Raw genomic sequence first — 20,234 nt, 5'->3', positions numbered from 1 at the left:
AGCGGGGCCCCGCGGCGCCCGCGCTCAACGCCGACTTCTTCAGGCAGCTGCTGGCGCTCCGCAAGCTCTTCTTCCCGCGGCTGGTGAGCGCCGAGCTGGGCTGGCTCTGCCTCCACTCCGTGGCCCTCATCTCCAGGACCTTCCTCTCCATCTACGTGGCCGCGCTCGACGGAAAGATCGTCAAGAGCATCGTGGAGAAGCAGCCGCGGAGCTTCGTGGTGCAGCTCACGCGGTGGCTCATGATCGCCATCCCGGCCACGTTCGTCAACAGCGCCATCCGCTACCTGGAGGGCAAGCTGGCCCTCGCCTTCCGCACGCGCCTCGTGCATCGCGCSTATGAGACCTACTTCGCCAACCAGACCTACTACCGGGTCATCAACATGGACGGGCGGCTGGCCAACCCCGACCAGTCGCTCACCGAGGACATCATGATGTTCTCGCAGTCCGTGGCGCACCTCTACTCCAACCTCACCAAGCCCATCCTGGACGTGGTGCTCACATCGTACACGCTCATCCGCAAGGCGCGCTCCCGCGGCGCCAGCCCCATTGGCCCCACCGCCCTGGCCGGCCTCGTYGTCTACGCCACGGCGCTCGTGCTCAAGGCCTGCTCGCCCAAGTTCGGCAAGCTGGTGGCCGAGGAGGCCCAGCGCAAGGGCTACCTGCGCTTCATGCACTCGCGCATCATCGCCAACGTGGAGGAGATCGCCTTCTACCGCGGGCACAAGGTAGGCGGCGGGGAGGCCGCCCGCGCTTCCCCCGGCCGCCCGCCGGAGACCTCCGAGTCCCGCTGACGTTTAAGGCTGTTTACAGCCGGCACTTCCCGTTTCCTAGGAAAAGGCAGCCTCTCGGGCGCTGCCGGYGGGGAGCGGAGCGTAGTTCCCTCCTGCTCCGACGCTGTTCCTGTTTTGCAGCTGTATCCTCTGTTTTTGTAGAAAGCTAATCTTGCCCGTTGTTTTTCCCCCACCCGGTGCAGTCCGTTTAGCTTTCCAGGCTTGCGTTTTTGTCCTTGTTTAGCAGCTGCCAGATTCAGTGCTGCAATGAGCTTTCCTCCCTAAGGAAGAGGAAAAAAAAAAGAAAAGGGAAAAAAATCCAGGAGCACCGGAAAGTCTAGGGGAAAACTTTGTGAAAGCACAGAGAGCACTACGGCCCTTGACACTGTTTTGCATAGCTAAACAGAGATGTAGTCAGGGTCTTAAAATAGCTTAAGAGCGGTAGTTCAGTAGCTGCCGTTACGTAAACCCGTAGACTATTTTAAAGCCTCCTTCCTATGGGCTGCATCGTGCTCTCATTGCAAGTGCCTTTTGACTAAAACGCTTTTCAAATCTGCTGTTGCACAAAACCTTATTTCATGTAAGCTGAAAATGAAAATGGGAAGGCGGCCTGAAGTGCTCCTGCCACTTTCATTCCAAATAGCAGTTATGTAATATAAGTGGCTTGATTTAATAGAAGCAACTGTTCCCAAAGCTGCCTCGAGCTCTGTGTTAAGTGCAGCTAAATTAAACCKTTTCTTTGAACCCCTCTGCCTTGACTTGAACCTCGATGCGTTATGTCACGCTGACTTGCAACCGTCCTCGGCGTTTTAAGCCTCTTGTGACAATTCCCCCTTCCGCTGGAGGGTTTGTAGAAACGAGCAGCATTGCATTGCAGGGATCAGCTCTGCAAGTTCTGTTCTGTGTGGGTAATTGGTCCCCAGATGCTGCCCAATTTGAGGCGTTTCAGTCGCTGTGAAATGCTACAGCTGCGTCTTCRTCAGGAGGTTACAGCATCAATCTTACTTTGGCTGTTAGGATCCGCTGGGCTCACGGCCTGGTGTGTTGTTTCAGTGTGTGTTAGAGGTCTTAAAAATAGAAAAGCTGCCGTTGTGCTGTTGAGGGACAGKGTGTAAATAAGGATCAGGCCCAGAGACTCCCATGAAGTGGAGCAGTGTCGCTGTGAGAAGGCAGTGCTGTGAAAATAGGTACCACACAGCACGTGTGATTCAGGAGCCTGACACCCGATTATTCTGTGCACTTGTGTGAATATATCTGGTATGACCGTATGCATCTCGCTTGGTTTATGCAAATGTTTTATTTTTTTAACTGTAGGTGGAGATGAAACAGCTRCAAAAAAGCTACAAGGCCTTGGCAGACCAGATGAACCTCATCTTGTCCAAACGGCTGTGGTACATCATGATCGAGCAATTCCTCATGAAGTATGTCTGGAGTTGCTGTGGTTTGATTATGGTTGCTGTGCCCATCATCACTGCAACAGGATTTGCAGATGGAGGTAAATATCATTTTTATTAATTTCCAAAGACTTTTTTTTTTTTTAATTTGGGTTCTCAAAAGCCTAGAGTTTGCTTGAATGCCTTTCATGTTTCTTTATTTTACACAGACTTTGTCACTAAGTCTTTGTGGAGCATTTGTCATGTCTTTATCTTTAATACGTAACTAGTCAGCTGAGGAAAGAGCAGAAGTTATGATTTTGAACACAAACCTGATAACATCTTGAATCYACTCCAAGGATACCAGACACATGTGAGATTACAGTGACAGTTGTAGTCCTTACTTGTTGGGTAGTGTTAGAATGGCATAATTGTTCTTGCAGCTTCTTCTGCGGTTTCACTATGTGATATGTATTGTTAACTTTCCTGGAGTGCTCATTTCACTCCATAAGTAGTAGTGTAATTACAGCTAATTATCCCATTATGTGTCAGCTTGTTGGAAAGCAACATTTTCACCTGACTCAGTGAGAGGAGGACAGGTGAAGTCCAACCTGTTGGAAAGCAGCATTTTCACCTGACTCCCTGAGAGAAAGACGGATTAGATAGCATCGTTTTTAACATCCTGTCAGGAAGTGAAATGAGACTCAAACAGTGTTGCTATTGCAGACATTTTAAAACACACACTTAAAAAAAAAAAAAAGGAGAGCAGGAAGAAAAATAATTAAGGAGGAGTTGTGAAGGACAGGTGGGCAAATTTACCTCGGCAGGGTTCCTTATGCATGACTAGAACTGTGGACTGTTACAAATGCAATAGGATTCCTTAAGCTTGGCTCCTACACTGGAAGCAAAAGGAGTGGATTGTTTTCAGCACAGGCCTGGGTAATTACAGCCCAAATCAGAACTGTCCAACTGGGCAAATGTGATTCAGCCTCCAGATTGGCTTCGTGCAGCCCCCAGCATTAGTTCCCTTGCTTCCAGTTTTGCCTGTACGTGTCTGGGTGCCCAGCACATGGCTCAGGAGGGCACTATAACAGGATCCTGCCTGGTGTCCTGTTAACAGCTTCAAAAATATCAGGCCTGTTCTGAAGAGTTTGTACAAAGCCTTTCACCCCATGTAACTGGTGAGGTTGTCAGCCCACTAGAAAAGTGATTAACCAGTTTTAAGAGTCTTTTTCTAAGGTGGAAGTGAGTGCAGTCAAAGTATTTTAACTACACGTTGTAAACATCTCCCTGCCCTTGAAGCATGATTAAAAAAGAAAATGAAAAAGAATGTTATTTGGAGCGATCAAGCCACAGTGAAAGTATATTTAACAAATGAGTAATAATTCACTTGTGTTTATGCTAAATGAAGTAACACTGCGATACCTAGGCACAGTGTTTTGGTAAATACTTTTCAAATGTGTGAGAAAAGACACAAATGACAGCTCAAGCTGTAAAGCTGAGAAACGTTGGCCACCAGCAATGTAAAATGTTATACATGGAGCTTATTACCGAACCCTGAGGCATGTTTCCATCACTATGACATGTCATTAATGGTGAAAATTGACACTGTCAAGACCTCTGCAAATATAACAGGTAGTCACTGTATAAGAATCTCCCTGAGACTTGAACTTACCACTGATTTAGCTAGCAAAGAAGCACTGTATGTTTCAGCAGGTCAGGTGCAGTTTAGTTGAAATCTGAAGAACAGAAACTTAATTTATTACTGCAAGATAAATCATCAGAATAGGGGAAAAAACATAAGAGAGATCATAACCAGGCCTGAAATCTCAGTTGTAAAACAATAGATTTTGTACACTTCTTCATATAAAACCCATTTTTTTTAAAGCAATAAAAAAGAATTATTGGAGTAATGCTTCTGTAGTGCACACATTTCTGACTCATATTTGCTAGTTCTGTTATATATTTCAGGGAAGAAATTAATTGGCAAAGTCAGGATTCCTGCTTGAAGACATTTCCAGTTTTGTTATAATAAAACATGGGTGTTGCAAGTGTCTTGTCTCTGATAGATTTCTGGAAAGTAATTATTTTTGCAAACAAGACTTTAATTTCTCTAGAGATGATGGATATGTGTCTTTGTTCCAAATAGAAGGACTGTTATCAATTACTTATATGAAAATGAAAAGAGAAATATTATATACTGTATGAAATAGAGACAGTCTGTCTGCCCCTCAAACCACTTTAAACAAYAGACCATCTGAAAAATGCTCGAGACAAAAGGTTCATGAAAAGTAATTTGGTAGATTAGGGAGATAATGCAAGATAATTGTTTTGAAATTATGCTGTCTTCGTAAACGCCATGTAATATTAATTTTCAAGTAGCCTTAAAAGTGTGCTTAAAGGGACAGTGGCTTGTGGAGGTATCTAAACTACTGCTAAAGGAGCTCGCCTGGGTGCTGCAAGCAGCAGAAGGTAAATTGATCCAGGAGGAGAACTACATTTATGTAGTTAAGCTGTGGACAGTTCCTAGATGATCTAGTTTTGGTAGTTTTGCCTAGTGCTGCATGGGCTCTAGTTCACATAAGATAAAATAATCATCTCTGAGGAATGTCAAAAACAAGTTTCTGTTTAGTTTGCACGAAGGAATTAATTCCCTTTAGCACTGAGTTTACTCTTTTTTTTGCTGTGCAAATAACTTTCTAAATAAGTGAGGACTACATAAGTGAGAGTTTTGTAATTTCTGCCTTCTTTGCAAGGGATTTCCTGTCTTTTTTTTTTTTTTTAATAAAGTGCATGCCTTTGTTTTCCAGGTGACTAAATTGCAATCCACTGGTTGAATTTAACTCCAATTAGTTTAGTTTAATTCTAATTTAATGTAGAAAATATGAATCTTGACCAAGCAATTAAAAAAAGAAAAAAGATTTTAAAAAGCAACTGAGGCCAGAAAGATATAAATATATATTTATGTGTGCGAGAGTGTGTGTGTGTGTGTGTGTGTGTGTTAGATGAATATATTTTATATGTATGTATGATATAGATACACACATTTACTGTATCAATTTACACATACACATATTCACATATACATACACACATATATGTGTGTGTGTGTGTGTATATATATATATTTTTTTTTTTCTGCTAAAGATCCTTAGTGTATTTCAGTGTTTTAGATCTTACTCTTCAAAGATGTCTTTTTGGAGATGTGAGTGAAAACAGAACAGCAGTTAGATTTAAGTATCTTAAAAAGGAAAGAGAGGCAGAAAGGTAAATCTGGCTTTGGTACTGCGGGCAGATTTCTAAACACTGCAGAAATCAGATCATGTCAGGAAGGTGACACAGCTAYTTACCAGTACAGAAATACTTTTTGAATTGTCTTAATTTAGCCTGTGAAATTACTCCTCAAAGCTTTTCTTAACCACTATGCAAACATCATTTAAAAAATATATATATTACCAACTGATGGAAATACAGGAGTTGCCACACTGGAGCTACCTATTAGTCCCTCTAGCCTGATACCTGATATATAGATAGATATATCTGATATACCTGATATATAGATATATAGATAGATATAGATACCTGATATATAGATATATAGATAGATAGATATAGATAGATAAATTAAATTATGTGAGGCAAAAAACTCTTGAGACCTTTTCTTCTGGTCTTTCACACTGAAGCTTCTGGTAAGTGTGGTTTACCACATGCTGTTGTCCTAGTTTTTGGTAGACGCCACCGTTAACAGTAAAACGATATGTGGTCTTAAGATAGTCGTGTTTTTAGTCTTGACCCCTTCAYAAAGGAAACTTTATAAATTGTCTGTAGGTTACATAAAAGTTTCTGCAAGTCAGGTGGTAGCAAGAATATGTGTAGGTTACAGTTAACTGTAAGCATAAATATCTCACCTACTTTCTACAATTTATGCTGCTGTTTCTCTTTGCCAGTTGCTGCAGATATGTTCCCATGATACAGCTCTTTCTTTTGGAGCAAGAGTTCTCTTGGTGACAGGATGTGGTGTCATAGACAAAAGATTTTGACTTYGCATTTGGGTCAGGTCAACAGACAGGCTTGTGAGAAAGAAGGATCCTGTTTAAAAACATGCTCATGATAGTGAAAGAACTTACTGCTTTCTTTAAAAAAAAAAGTTACAAATTTGCATCAACATGAATATTTTCTTTCACATGAAATGAGTRATAATGTAAGACTAAAATTAATAACAAATCTAAATTCAATTAAAATCATTTTCAGATCATTGCTTCAGTTTCACTTTGCATTGCTAAWATGTATGTTGAAATAATAGTGTATTAGAAGAAAATTATCTAAATAAGCAAATAGTAGAAATCAACAGGATGTTTTGCATAATCAAATGAATTCCATATCCTCCCACTTGGTCCTCATTACTGAAGTATCTATGCTAAATACACTCACAGATTTTCTTCACAGAGGTTGTCTTCACAGAGCTAAACTTGTTTCCATTTAAAACCTCTTCTACTACTGCTYTCATTTTAACCATGATTTAATTTGTGGAGATAATTTTCAGAAGAAAAATATAACATTTTTTTTTCTAATTGTAGAATTAGAAGATGGCCAGAAACAGGCAATGGTTAGTGAACGGACAGAAGCTTTCACTACATCACGAAAYCTGCTGATTTCTGGAGCAGATGCTATTGAAAGAATTATGTCATCGTACAAGGAGGTGTGTACATTAATCACACACAAAACAGAAAAGGGAGAAATAAAAGCAAAATGGAATTAACATTTAATGTAAACTGTGTCTTGAAAAAGTGCCATTCTTYAAGTCAAGTTTCTATTGCACTTAAATCCAAAGAGATCTTTGAGTTTATAGTCATGTCTTTAGTTAAGTCTGCGGTGAGTTTGAAGAGCTCAGCTACCAGTGTGGTCCAACATAGAAGAATATTTGTGTTCAAGTACCACCTGAGAGCACTAGAGGTTCCTGGAGTGTGAGTGCTAGAAGCTCAAATCTCTCTGCTGTGTGGAGCAGGGACTTCAGGTTGTCTTGCATTCTTACTTTCTGACCACCTGAACTGTGCAGTTGTTGTCAGAACCTTCTGATCCTGTTAAGCTGTAAGTAATTTTGCAAAGTAGAAAACTTTTAACAGGAAAAATCCATTATAGAACCCCATTAGAGATGGCCCGGAGATGCAGGAAGTTCACCTGGAAGGTTGGAGATTTGGCTTCAGGTTGTTATCTGAATTCAGGCAAAGCTGGGCATTTACCTAGAGGAGGTAGTCTCTCCTGGATATTTGCTATTTAGCAAAAGGAAAATGAGACAGCACCATTAGTCTCCATTATTCTCCTCAACGTTTCCTGCCTAATGTGGGTCTGCATTTGTTTGATTGGATTTTCCTAATCCCTTTCCCAGTGCAGCATGAAGAAAGCGCAGGCAGCTAATTGGAGACCCTGGAATCCATTACGTGGAATCCAGCAGTACTAACTACAGCTTTTTAAATTGGAGAGGAGAGGTAGTTCAGAGCCTTCAAATACAGACTGCAGCAAAGCCAGAATCTTTATTTTCTCTGCAGGGAATACTTCTAATGGACAGTGACTTTGACCTGTGCTGCTTCAGCTAATTTGCTGCTTGGCCTCTGCTCTGAAGAGACTGCCAGATAACCAATTGAACACTGATGTTACTTCTGTTTTATTTTAAATATTTAATTTATATAATGTGCACAGAAACTTACAAGCATGGCAGTTTTATTGTTTGGAATCAAAAGCATCCAAGCAGTAATAGTAGCAAATGAATGAACTCATGATTTATAACATGGTAAGATTTTAAGCCAGACAGCATGAGATCCAAGACCAATTCGTTGAATTTCCMTCTTAGTTTTATATTTATAATTCTGTTGAAGATATACTATGCAATATTTAGCCTGTTTCATGATTCAGTTTCCAAAGAATAACATTATCAGTGCACTTCAAGTGGCAGTGAAGTACTAATTCTTAGCCACTTGATCCACCAAAGCAGCCTCATTCCAGTAACTCATCTTGCAGGCCCAGCTTTTATTTGCAGGTCAGCAGTTTAAATGCTAGTATGTATGGATGTGTAGGGTCATGGTTTAGAAGCTCATACCTAGTTATCTTTCTTGTGGGGGGAACTGGTGGAGGTTCATCATCAGCATGGAGTGCTGAGCCCTGGCACAAGCTCCTCCTGAGGTTGCTAGGAAAGCTCCACTGGGAGGATGATGTTACAGCTCCTGTATGCTACCTACTGACCTAACTGCTGTTAACCTAATACTTTTCACAGATGCTAATACACTTAGTGATGAAGCCTAAACTTTACAGAGTAGCATCATTTGTTGCACTTTTTTAGCTGAGTTCTCCTAGGCTTGCAGACCTCCTGGGAGTGATGGCCCCGTGACTGTGACTGCTGCTGCCCACCTAATCTTGCATAAACAGTGAAACGTGCCCAGAACTTAAGAAGGGTCCCAGAGACCTGGATTTCTGTGTTCACCAGGTGGCAACTGTCAAAAAAAAAAGCTGAGAAAAGGAGAAAGCCTTTAAAGAGACCTCGTCAGCCTAACAATTCCTAGCTCTAATTTAAGGTCTTAGATTATACTCTAGTAATGTGGCATGCAGTTGACATACTTGGAGGGCCAATTAGTTTCTGTACCATACTCTAGATTAGGATACACCCTTGTGCTACCTGTTCTATATGTAGAAAGCRTTCCTTTCACATAGAAGGCTTAGGCAGTACAGAAAACTGAAAATAAATAATTATGGGCATCAGTTTTTATTTTTATTGATCTTTATCTTGCTGGAGAACACAGAGATTTTGGGTTTCTCTTGTATTGTAGGTTCTCTTTTTGGACATATTCTGGCAGTTGATCTTTGCAGATTGAAGATTGAACAGTTCCTGCAATCTCCTCTTTTACTAGAGTTACAATGATTTAGCTTGTCTGAAATTTGTTCCCCTCAGAATTTTTCTATATGCTCATTAGTATAAAAAATAATAATAGGGGATAGCACAGAGTCTCAAAGAATAAATTCTTCCAGAGTAACATTTGARGAGGTTTGACTCAAAGTAGCTGGGAATGTTTTTCTTGTATTTTTGACCAAGTATTTCACTGAAAGATTTATAAAGTTTGACTGAAATGGGACGTTTATTATTTCTCAGGTTACTGAACTAGCAGGCTACACGGCCCGGGTCTACAACATGTTCTCAGTCTTTGATGAAGTAAAAAGAGGCATCTACAAAAGAACTGCTGTTGTTCAAGAGTCCAAAAGCAACAAGAAGAATCAAGATAAAGCAGAATTGCACATTGAGGGGCCCTTAGAAATCAAGGGTAATTATTTTACATTTTTATATATTTCTCTGGGGGGGGAGTCTTGCTGGTGAGGTGGGACAGTGAACAAAGCTTCTGCTTTTACAGCAATTCCCACCTCTCACTTTAATCTCCATGTTGTCTCCCATTTTATATTCCTCACATAATTGTGTTCTTTTTTTTTTAACTACAGGTTATTGCTGTAGTTCCTTCTAATATATTTTCTCTAGGATTGCTCTTTTTTTGTGAAAACTTTCAGTGAAAAAGGGCACTTTGTTTACAGTATTGTTGTTGGTAGTGCTATTGTTGCTATCATTATAAGGGCAGTGCCTTCCTTCTCCTGATGCATTTAAAGTGTTTCCCAGTACTTAACATCTCACTTGTCTGAGGAAGATTCAAATGTTTTCTTCTAGAAAAGAAGAAATTTCAATTTTTCTTAGTGTATTTGAAATAGGAGAGAAAGAGAGCAAGAGAGCTGTTTGTTAATTTTTGACAAGAGCAATAATTTATTTTCAGCTGCTTAAAAAAAAAGAAAGAGAAAAAAATAGGAAAAAAAAAAGGAAAAAAAAAAAGTCAGCCTGTGCTCATTTTCTCATTTTTTAGTGGCAATTTTCAAGTGAAAATGTGCTGACAACCCTACCCTTCTCACCATCTTCCTGATCCCTGACAATACCAGCCATTCCAGCATGTACCACTGTTAATTCCTCCCCTCTCTAGCCTGTATCTTTCTGGTGTCGGTATCTCTGTCTGCAGCCTCCCCACAGCATCTTTTGTCCACRTCTTTCTTGCTGTGCTCTGTTCTGCACAATCTCATCCTGCCTCTTTCGCTGAGCTGCTCTCTCGGCTGTTTCACACATTTGCCATGGGCTTGTTGCAGTTTCCTCAGTAGTTCCTTCTACTTCCCCCCTCATCTTCATTGYTGAAGAGCCTCATTCCCTCTCAGTGAAAATCCCTTAAATCTAGTTAGAGATAAAGACACCAAAGTGCTTTTATGAAATAACGTATTTTGACAAATTCTGACAGGGTCTCAAAATGCTCTGACAGGCTTTGCAGAACAGCTGGCTGCAGCACAGTGGCTGCCTGTGGAAACAGCTGCTTGCTTAATCTTGGAGATGCTGGTAGTATTTGACTGCCAGTAAAATAGATGATTCTCTGTGTTATGTTTTGAGATGTCCYAGGAGAAAAAAGAAAAAAAAAAAGATTTTGCACTTCGTAGGAGACTGAAATAATGCTGGGGCCCTTCTTGGATTTGTATTTTGAAGAAGTATCGTTTAAAAACAAATACAGATATGAAAGAATGTTCATGTTTCCATCTTTTTTTTTTTTCCAAGATTTGATTCCATTGCAGTTGCAAACTTCATGGAGCCTAGATTCTTCGGAAGTCACTGTGGGCAGTGTTTCTTTTTGACAAGTTAGGGGTTTTGGGAGGCATTTAGCCGGTGGGGAGCAGTATTCCCAGAGWTTTACGGGGAATTTAGGCCGGATGAATCTAGGCCACAGGCCCTGTGATTTTGATGACAAGCTCCATTGTAAAACTGTTTCTACTGCTTCCTTTCATGCTGGATACTTCAGAAATCCCATCAGAGTGGATTTGCATAGGGATGAAAGTACAAATGCTCACACATATGTGTAGGCCTCTATTGTTAAAAACCAAAAATCTYAGTATTAGGCTTCCCAAAAGAGATTATTTTACTACATAGTACTTATTTTCTTTTAAACCATCCCTTATAAATTTATATAATTTTCTTTTTTCCTGGTTAGTTTAAGTTTTAAATATACAGCCTTCTTTTACAAGGAGAAATACCTCTTCTTTGCTTCTTGTTTATAAAGACTAGAAAAGTTTTTCCCAGAAAAGTTTATCTACCAGTTCTCATGAATTTGTTACAGAGTACCCAAATGTTTCATCACTCTGTGTGTTTAAGCTTGTACAAACTCCCAGTAGCAAGTACAGATAATAGAGTGTTTTCACAAATATTTACAAGAGGCCTTTACAGTCTGTGTGGCTTCAGGAAGAACTGGAAATAAGCTGCTGAGCTTTTCCTCCTTTGCTCTCATTGCTAGAGGAGCTGGAACTGGGCTTACAGTGAGAGCTGRTAGCAAAAGGAACTTTTATTTTCAAATAAAATCTTCAGGAGAAGGAAGRGGAGCTTGTCTGCCTGTGTCTAAGCCCATTCTTGAACATTTTTTGATGGATATTGACTACCTATTTTAAGCAAAATACAGTAAATGGATACTGAATGTGAATAAACATGTGTTTGTAATGCTTTACTTGTGATATATTTTATAGGATGCATAATGTTTATGGTAATATGGAGTTTCTTTCTATCCTCCAGATATATCATCCAGGTTTCTACTGGGGTACCTGGAGCRTATAAGAATTGTTCAAAACCTACCAATTTATATTTCTAAGCTGGGCATGGAGATAATCAGTTAGGATTTTTGAATAGAAATCTTCACTGACTCTRAATGCTCTTCTCTTATTTCTAGGCAGAGTTATTGATGTTGATCATGGAATTGTTTGTGAAAATGTTCCCATTATTACTCCGAACGGCGATGTGGTGGTTTCCAGACTGAACATCAAAGTAAGATGCTATGCAAGAATCTTCTGATTGTTGCCATCACATTAACATAAACAGGACAGAATTCATGTACTTTATGTTAAGTACTTGGAGGAGCATATGGATAAAAGGGGAAGTCCAGAAAGGTAGGCATAGTAGCTCAATAGAGGCAGATATGTGTAGTTTATCCTGCTCAGACAGAGGAGAGAGGATTTCTGGTGCTTTTGCCAGATCCAAAAAAAAAAAAAACCAAAAAAACACACGTGTGATTTTCAAAGGCCTCTGTGATAGTCTGCATCCATCAGTCTCAATTTCAGTGGAACTGGGATGCTTTATTCCCTTAGGTTCCTTTTAAAAAATCAGAGTTCATATCAATCATGAAAAAAAATGAGTCTGTAATTTAACTTATTCACCACAAAAGGCCATAGTTACTAATAGTTGACAGCATAGTTGACAAGCCCAACTGTGGAGTCTTTGCTCAGTGAAAGCTTCAATTGCTTTTAAAAAGCTCTTAAAAATACCACCTTTTACCTGCTCRCAATTGTAATTAATGGTTTTACTGAATCACCCTCATATATGTCCCGTTTCATTGCAGATATTGCTATTTTTAGAAACAGGTGGAGTTATCAGAACACTATACATGAATAATTACAGCAGGTCCTTCAGTTTAGCTAGAACAGGCTGTTCCTGTTGTCATCTCTGTGTGTGCATAAGAATTGAGGACAGGGTCCCAGCTATGCAAAACTTGCAGCGGCTGCAGTGTGGGGATGCCAGGTTGGACAATTACAGCTTTAAGGTCAAACAGACAGTGTGATTATGAATAAATATACATTCTTATATATACACAGATTTATATTCCGATGAATAAACATCATCACACCCAGAATACCAYTGTTAATGAAGCAGGGAGAGGCAGAGTGGAGTTCAGTGTTGCTTGCATAGCTTATATTAGTGTTCCCGATGGATATGGCTCTGCTCTGTAGGCTGTTRCCCCCTTTGGGCATGATCCACATTAGAATAATTGATCCCAACTGTGGTTTATTGATATTCTGATATAATCAGTGTAGGTAATTTTTATAATGTTTGAATATACCTATAAATAACCGATTGCCCTTAACATATTATGATGTCTTTGTATTGAAACTAGTGCAAGCAAGAGTCTGAAAGAAATGTTTGTAAATGCACCAAAAGGATTATTGGAAATTATTGGAGTTGTTCTAGATTGTGACATGTGATGCCTTCCATCTTCCAGATAGTGGGACTCAATGTTTTTGCCATGTATTAGAAATAAACTATGCTCAGGTTTTAATTCTAAAACACAAAGCACCCAAATAGTTTTAAAAAAAGAAAAATGTTTCCAATTTAATGATTTGTGTCCTTCTAGAAAATAATAATCTGTCATTCTGGAAATAGTGCATATTATTTTTGTCATTCAGTTATTTTTATCATTTCAGCCGATGTATTGCATCTAAAACTGTTTTTTCTAGAGCAGCTGCTAAAAGATGTGCAAGTTTTAATGGAATGGCTTGATAATTTGATGCAATGTCTTGTATAACTTGCTTTAGGGGATCTTTCTATACCCTGGTAACATCTTCCATTCTGTTGCTTTCACTGTTATTGTAGGTGCAGGAGGGGATGCATCTTCTAATCACTGGACCCAATGGCTGTGGAAAGAGTTCTCTTTTCAGAATTTTAAGTGGTCTGTGGCCTGTATACGGAGGAGTCCTCTACAAACCTCCTCCACAGCACATGTTTTATATACCACAAAGGTAGGTGTTTGCTGCAGCTGATACCTTCTTGCACGTAACGTCATTTTTGACCCTGCTTCTCTTGTTTCCAAATCAACATAATTTAGAGCCAGTTTAGAAAGGGGTAAATACCATCTCCTGTGTGGAGAGTGCTTAAAAAACCCCTAAGCTTCCTTCTGTTGGTGATGCAGATGTTCAGTCACCAAAAAAGAGGGAGAAGGAAGCCCAAGGATTCCYGTGATTCCACTTTGTGCTGTCCCCGACTGGCAGCCTGGCATCATATTGGTGCCAGTGACGGCTTCTTTTCAAGGATGGATCAGTGCTCGGGACTGGGCACATGACAAGGATCTGTCACAGTTTGACAAGTTGCCACTATTGGAGCCTCAGTAATGGGCTCATATCCCTTCTTCTTTCCCTCCTTTGCAAAGCAGTGTGTGCTCATGTTGACCATCTCTGCATTGCTCTTTTAATTAACCCATCAAGAAGGCAGCATGAATGAGAAGATGAAAAGAGAGATAAGGAGATTCCTTATCTCTAGAAGGAAGCTATTTCCTCCTAGAGAATTCCTACAGAATAAAGGTACTTCATTCCTACTTTACCTAGGAATAAAATAGAAGTTGTAAGGCATAGTTTTAGATAATAAGAACATTAACGAAATACACGGTGTGTAGCATGAGGAGCAATGCTAGATATACACACAAGATGAACAGGCTATGTTCTTAGCAGCGCCTAAGAGAGTCAAAGGAACCRCCAGTGTTTTTGTGGTGTATCAGCAGTGTGTCTGAAGGTGGCTTTCCCCACACTGTGCCCTGTTCCTACACTCTTTTGTCTTCAAACRTGGGAGGTTGCCCTGTCTCCATGGAATTAGTGAGTTCCAGCATACAATTCCTCCTGATGTTTAATGTCATTCTTTCTGACTCTCCATCTTTAATGTCATGGTTCTCCAACTAAAAGGCTCAGCCTTTTTCACTGCAAGGAACCAGWCTCCTGTTTCTTTCATTTACTTAGTTCTCCCTGGTTTGGTAGAGCTGCCAGCAGCAGCAGCTCACGCCGACAATACTTGCAGGTTACCTTGATGACAGTACAGGAATATTCTTTAGTGCCTCTGCTCCATAAAGTGTCCATTCAGAGTCATCAACGTCAGGTTCTTAATGTAAATTGTTCATCACATTCCACCCTMTGACCTGCACTGAGTTATGTACTGTGCAGTCCTTGCTGGTTACATAAACTTCTCTCATGGCTCTGCAGTCTCCCTAGCAGAGCACAACTCTAAAACATCCATGAGCAGTGCCCCTCTCTGAGGACTGGCTACGCTGGTGTCAAATATTGTTCTGCATCATATAAGATTTATATAACTGGGCTTACTGTTGTCTTACTAATCCTAGGAGGGCATGAAACAAAAGTTTAAATGTCTCTCTGGCCTCCTTGAGCTCTAGGTGTTTCTTTTTGCATACATCTCTTTCTGATATGTTATCTTGGCTTCTTTTACAAGTCTTCTCCTGACTGGTCTTTTTCCTTCTGCATTCTAAAAATATACTTGGCTACTAAAAATTGCACCAGCTAGTTAGATACATTTTTYTCAGCTCAGCATTATTGAGTAATCCAAACGTCTGTTGTGATTTGCCACAAGTAGTGCAACCRTATTCATCATGTAGATGAGATTAAGCAAGAGATATTTCAGTTCCAAATCACGTAAGTAATAAAGTAATAAAATAAGTGATATTTATATCTTGTTATTGTAAGCACTGCRTGTGATTGTATAACCTCCTAAAGATTATAGTGTGATTCCAATATTATCTTAAGAATGGAGATCTTTAGCAAGGCCACTGTAATTAAAAGCCAGTTGTTTTTCAGACAGTTTTTGATTACCTAAACAAAAATTGTCTTGCAAAATGGCCATTTTCACTTTCAGAAAAGTTGTGTTTATGGAATTATATGCACGTACTATATGTGTATGTAGCTCTTCTGTATTAGACTTTCTCATTAGTTTGTGGCCAGAAAAGCCAAACAGCCTAAGTTGCAGGTCTTTGCTGACCTTCGTGGGTTGTGCTGCCTCTGCTTGTGGGGAGCTGAGACCCCCCTGTGCTTCCAGGCACTGCTCCTGTTGCCCTGCTCCACTCGTGTGCCGGCTCCCAGGGGTGGCYCTGCACCCTGACACACCAGCTCCACGCGTGTTCTTGCCCGTGAGCACTTTGGACACACACAAAACACTAAAAACACACAAAACACAGTGAGTTTTGCTGATGGTGGGACTGACTCATTCCTTTCCTGCCTCACCGAGTGGAGCCTTAGGCCTGTCTGCCCGCTGTAGCTCCCTGGGGTGCTTTGCCATCAGCTTCAGGGCACTCCTCTTGTGTGTGTTTATTTTCAAAGTTCACCACTTATCTGAGAGATGAACAAAAGGTCTGTGGTAGTGGCCTCAACGTGAGATCTAGCAGCCTGCTTAATCCCACACATTCACATAGCCACGCTTTTCAACATGGTTCCCCTGTAAGGAGATGGATGCTACTTTTTTGATATTATTTATTTTCTTGTTTAATGTGAGTGAAATGAAGCCAGGTTAATGAGATTTTCTCCTGTTTATTAAAAAAGGTGGCTGCTGCATGTGTGAGGCCTGTTAGGCTGTCCCCTCAGCCAGGGCACAACTTTTCCATTTCATTTGAATGGGACTCGTGTGGAAATCCTTATATTTCTCCATCCTAGTTAAAGGGAGTTGCTTCTTATCCTGCCTGGACCAGAACAGGTCTTGCCTTGGTGCGGTGGTAGTKAACTGGGCCTTTGCCCACCAGGATTCCCAGGAGACTTCCCAGCTTCCACTGAAGATTCACTCACAGCTRTGAAGATTGGCACATTTTAATTTGTTTGTGTGAACGCAGGGTTATCAGTAATGACAGTACCACTTAAGAGTACATGGTGGGTGAGATTCCCTGAGGCTAATAGCCAGGGCTGGAAAATGGCTTTATGGATTAACTGTTGCTGCTGCTCRAGCCATCCAAGGTGCCTTCCTTGCTGTCCATTCACACTCTGCTAATTAAAGCCCAGCTTACAGCTCTTGTCTCTTATCTAGGCAAAGAAGTGCAGAAATCCTAGACTGGAGGCCTCAGTTSTCATGCTGCACAGGCATTTAGATTTAAAATGGTTTTGTCTCAAAGGTTGCAGGTAAACTGCTGTTTGCAGAGGACTTCAGCATGCTCTGCAGTTTTGGTCCCCCAGTCCATTCAGACAGAAAATCTGTCTGAAAAATCTGTGGTTCTGAAGATTAAATCTGGAAAAATCCATGGTTCTGAAAGTGCAAGAAAATGAGAATGTGGGTGAGGAATTGGGAGGTGTTGGTAGGTGTTCATCTAGGATCTGCACGTGGAGGCAGGAGACAGCCAGCACAAGYGTCTGGACTGGGAAATGGAGAACTCTTTCAGGTCCCTCTCTTAGTTGAGGCTTAGTCTCTGTTTCCTCCCAAATTGGAAACTTTGAATTAGAATATTTTAAAAAAGGGAGCTTGATCAGATGAGAAGTATGTTATTTTGTGCTGTATTTGAAGCTCATACAAACAAGGGATTTAGTAGCAGAGACTGTAGCTGTGCTGGATGCATTCTGTYCATTCCTTACCTGGATTGTCCCTGCTTCAGATCCTCAAAACCTCTCATAAGCTGAAACAAGTTACCAGGCTGCACTATATGATGACACCAAATATTCTCAAGGACATCGGCTGGGAAAACTCTACCTTAGGTAGGWACCAAGAGGATAGAGGCTTAGGAATAGGTTCCTGTGCTGCTCTTTTRTTTTGCAAGCATCTGTGATGCTTCAGCTGCGGCTTTTCTTACCTAGCCATCAGAATCRTAATTCAGCTCTTTCTTGGGTCAGCACTAAGTGATGCTGCTGTTGACTGGTGTGTCATGCCCGTCTGAATGGGCAGTGGTCTGTGTCACAAAGTCAGGGCCAGGCTGGTGCAGATGAAGAGCCTTTGTTGACAGATTTCAGTCAGCAGGAAGCCCAGGACTGATGGGTGCAGAGATGCAATAATCAGCTCCTGTGGCTGCCGGGGCTCTCCAGCTGAAGCAGGTTCTGATGTTACTGCCTTTCGAGCAGACAAATGGAGGRACTTTGTTGTTAGACAAATGGAGAGACCTCATTCTGCAGGCTCCGGGGGGCATCTCATTTAAAACACGACATGATCACTTAACTCCAAGTGCAAGCCAGCTTCCTTTCATTTGTGATCCATAAGGGAACTTGCCTCTCAACATTTACATCCCTGAGACCTATGCAGTAGCTCACGTTATTCTTACCAAGCAGCAGATGTGCAGAGGTATAACATTAAAGTACTGCCAGCTTCATGGCTTACTAAATACCATGATGTGTATGGAACTGAGAGGTGAAATCCATTCTTGGATTCTTGTATCTATCCATTCTTGTAGTCAAGGTAGCATCCCAACCATTTGAGTCTTGCTTCAGTGGTAAGGAGCACATCAGTCTGATTTTGGCCCCCGTTAGTGTCACTCATGCACAGCTCCCAATTATGTTCTTTTGAAATATTTTCCTTGCTGCTACAGAGAAGCTAAATTTATGTCTGAAGCCTAGGCACAGGAGTGTTTCCACCAGGGTCCCTGGCAGTCAGCTGCTCTGTGTTTCCTGGTATATGCTGGACACCATGTTCTTGCCAGCACATGAGYTTGCAACGCTTCTGCCCTCCAGCAGCTTCTTTTCATAGGATTTTGCCTGTCAAAAGTCCACAGTCAGCACCAATATTTACCCCTTATTTTCTTGCCAGGCACCATGCAGAGGCCACACTCTCATTTAAAATCTGGGAAAACGTGGATCTAGAAAACAAATAAGAAAAACATTTTGAAGAACGCTGTCAGGTTAAGCTTGACGAACATTTTACAAATTCACATGAAGAAAGTAAATAGGTTGCAAGAACGGGATGCCTGGCTGATTTATGGGCTCTRTCCCATGGGGGCAAAGCCAACTGCAAATGCACTTAAACTCTGCTAGGTCCATTCTGCTGAGACAGAGTTCACTTGCCTTGAAAATTTAGTAGTGACAGCAGTGCCATGGGGCAAAAAATGATCTACAGCTTAACATAGTGACTTATCAGTGATAGGGACAAACTTGTGTGCCAGGAAGTAACCTGGTTTTTGCATTTACGTGGCCTGCTTTCTGTGTAGCAGACACTTCTCCAGAAGGGTTGTTTCTGTGTCCAGCTTTGTGTGTCACTCCCAGCTTAACTCCTCTACCCTTGCAGCTGTTCAATGAACGATCTTWGAGAGAAAAACAAAACAGATAACGGTTCGTATTTCCATATTATTTTACCTCAGAATGCGGAACGTAAGTTTCAAGTGCCTTAGTCATATGAAATCGGGACACTTGACCACGTAACACTGGGAAACACTGATAAACTACAAATCCTGATAAAAGATAGAAACCAGGTTTGTTGTCATTCCGGTCTTCAGAGATCTCGCAGGGTTTTCTTAGAGAAAGATAAAATTTCTCCTGTCAAGCAAAAGGCTGTTGGCATGAGAACATGCTGCTTCCCTTAAGATAAGGACAAGGACACAGCTGCTGGAGTCACCGGTGCCACGCGGGAGCTCCCTGTGGGCTCGGCCTTGCGTTTAGCAGCCTCCGTTTATCCTGTGSTGGAGTGAAACGGGCAGCCCAGTGCAGCACCCTGCTGAATCACAGGATGGKTGAGGTTGGAAGGGACCTCTAGAGATCATCTAGTCCAACTCCCTGCTCCAGCAGAGACACCCAGAGCACGGAGCAACTGTTAGGTGGATCAGTCGCTCCTCAACAGTCTTCCACTTCAGACAACCACCAGAACATCCTAGGACACCATTGAAGATGCACTAGTCCAGTGGAGGTGCCAGATGAGACTCCATTGACTCCAGAGAGAAGGCTTGGAACCTTGGACTTGGACGAGTAACTTTTAGGCAAGATGAATCTCTTCAAATAATGCAGASTATCCCCCAGATGGCTGCGTTATCCTTCCTTTCTTCCAGAGTTGCTATGTTGTGATCCTGTGGGAACAGGGCGGCTACCCCTGTGGCCGACGGGTTTCTTTCTTCACTTCTTTATTTCTGCACTAGCCTACCTTCCATGACAGCCTTTCCCTAAAAGGAAGGCTTCCCTAGACTTGTTTATCTGTCAAGAGGCCTCTGGTAATTACCTCCCACTAATTTTTGTTCCTAGCGAAGATCGCTGCAGCTCCCTTGTGGCCAGTCCAGGTACATCTAACAGTGGCAAACTGGTTGTGATGGTTTCTGAACGTCCCTGTAGCCTCAGTACGTGACATGTCTCAGTGCCCTGTGCAACACAGGGTAATTCCCAGAGGATTAGAGACTGAAATCAGCACTGTGTGTGTGTTTTCCCACGTGCTGGCAGGGCATCTCAGTGGAGACATACTATTGCTCTAGCATTACTTGCACATTTGTATTCCATAGCATGTGAAAACTTAATGCCATGGACAGGGAGCGCTGTGAAACGCAGAGCAAGAGCAGCTCCTGCT

General features: G+C 41.5%; 1 protein-coding gene across 1 annotated transcript in view; it reads left to right on the top strand.

The window, feature by feature from the left end:
* The first annotated feature begins 6 nt into the window (after positions 1 to 6).
* The window catches only part of ABCD2 (ATP binding cassette subfamily D member 2), a 34,796-nt gene continuing 14,568 nt past the window's right edge, over positions 7 to 20,234 (top strand). The window contains exons 1-6 of the mRNA XM_026046399.1: positions 7 to 725; positions 2,085 to 2,265; positions 6,721 to 6,842; positions 9,282 to 9,450; positions 11,917 to 12,011; positions 13,611 to 13,756. Coding sequence (XP_025902184.1) covers positions 240 to 725; positions 2,085 to 2,265; positions 6,721 to 6,842; positions 9,282 to 9,450; positions 11,917 to 12,011; positions 13,611 to 13,756 — 1,199 coding nt within the window. The 5' untranslated portion in view covers positions 7 to 239. The remainder of the gene's footprint in view (positions 726 to 2,084; positions 2,266 to 6,720; positions 6,843 to 9,281; positions 9,451 to 11,916; positions 12,012 to 13,610; positions 13,757 to 20,234) is intronic.

Source organism: Nothoprocta perdicaria, unplaced genomic scaffold, assembly GCF_003342845.1.
Source record: "Nothoprocta perdicaria isolate Ctin4 unplaced genomic scaffold, notPer1 scaffold_44, whole genome shotgun sequence".
Lineage (NCBI taxonomy): Eukaryota > Metazoa > Chordata > Aves > Tinamiformes > Tinamidae > Nothoprocta > Nothoprocta perdicaria.
This window is presented reverse-complemented; position numbering and strand designations above follow the sequence as displayed.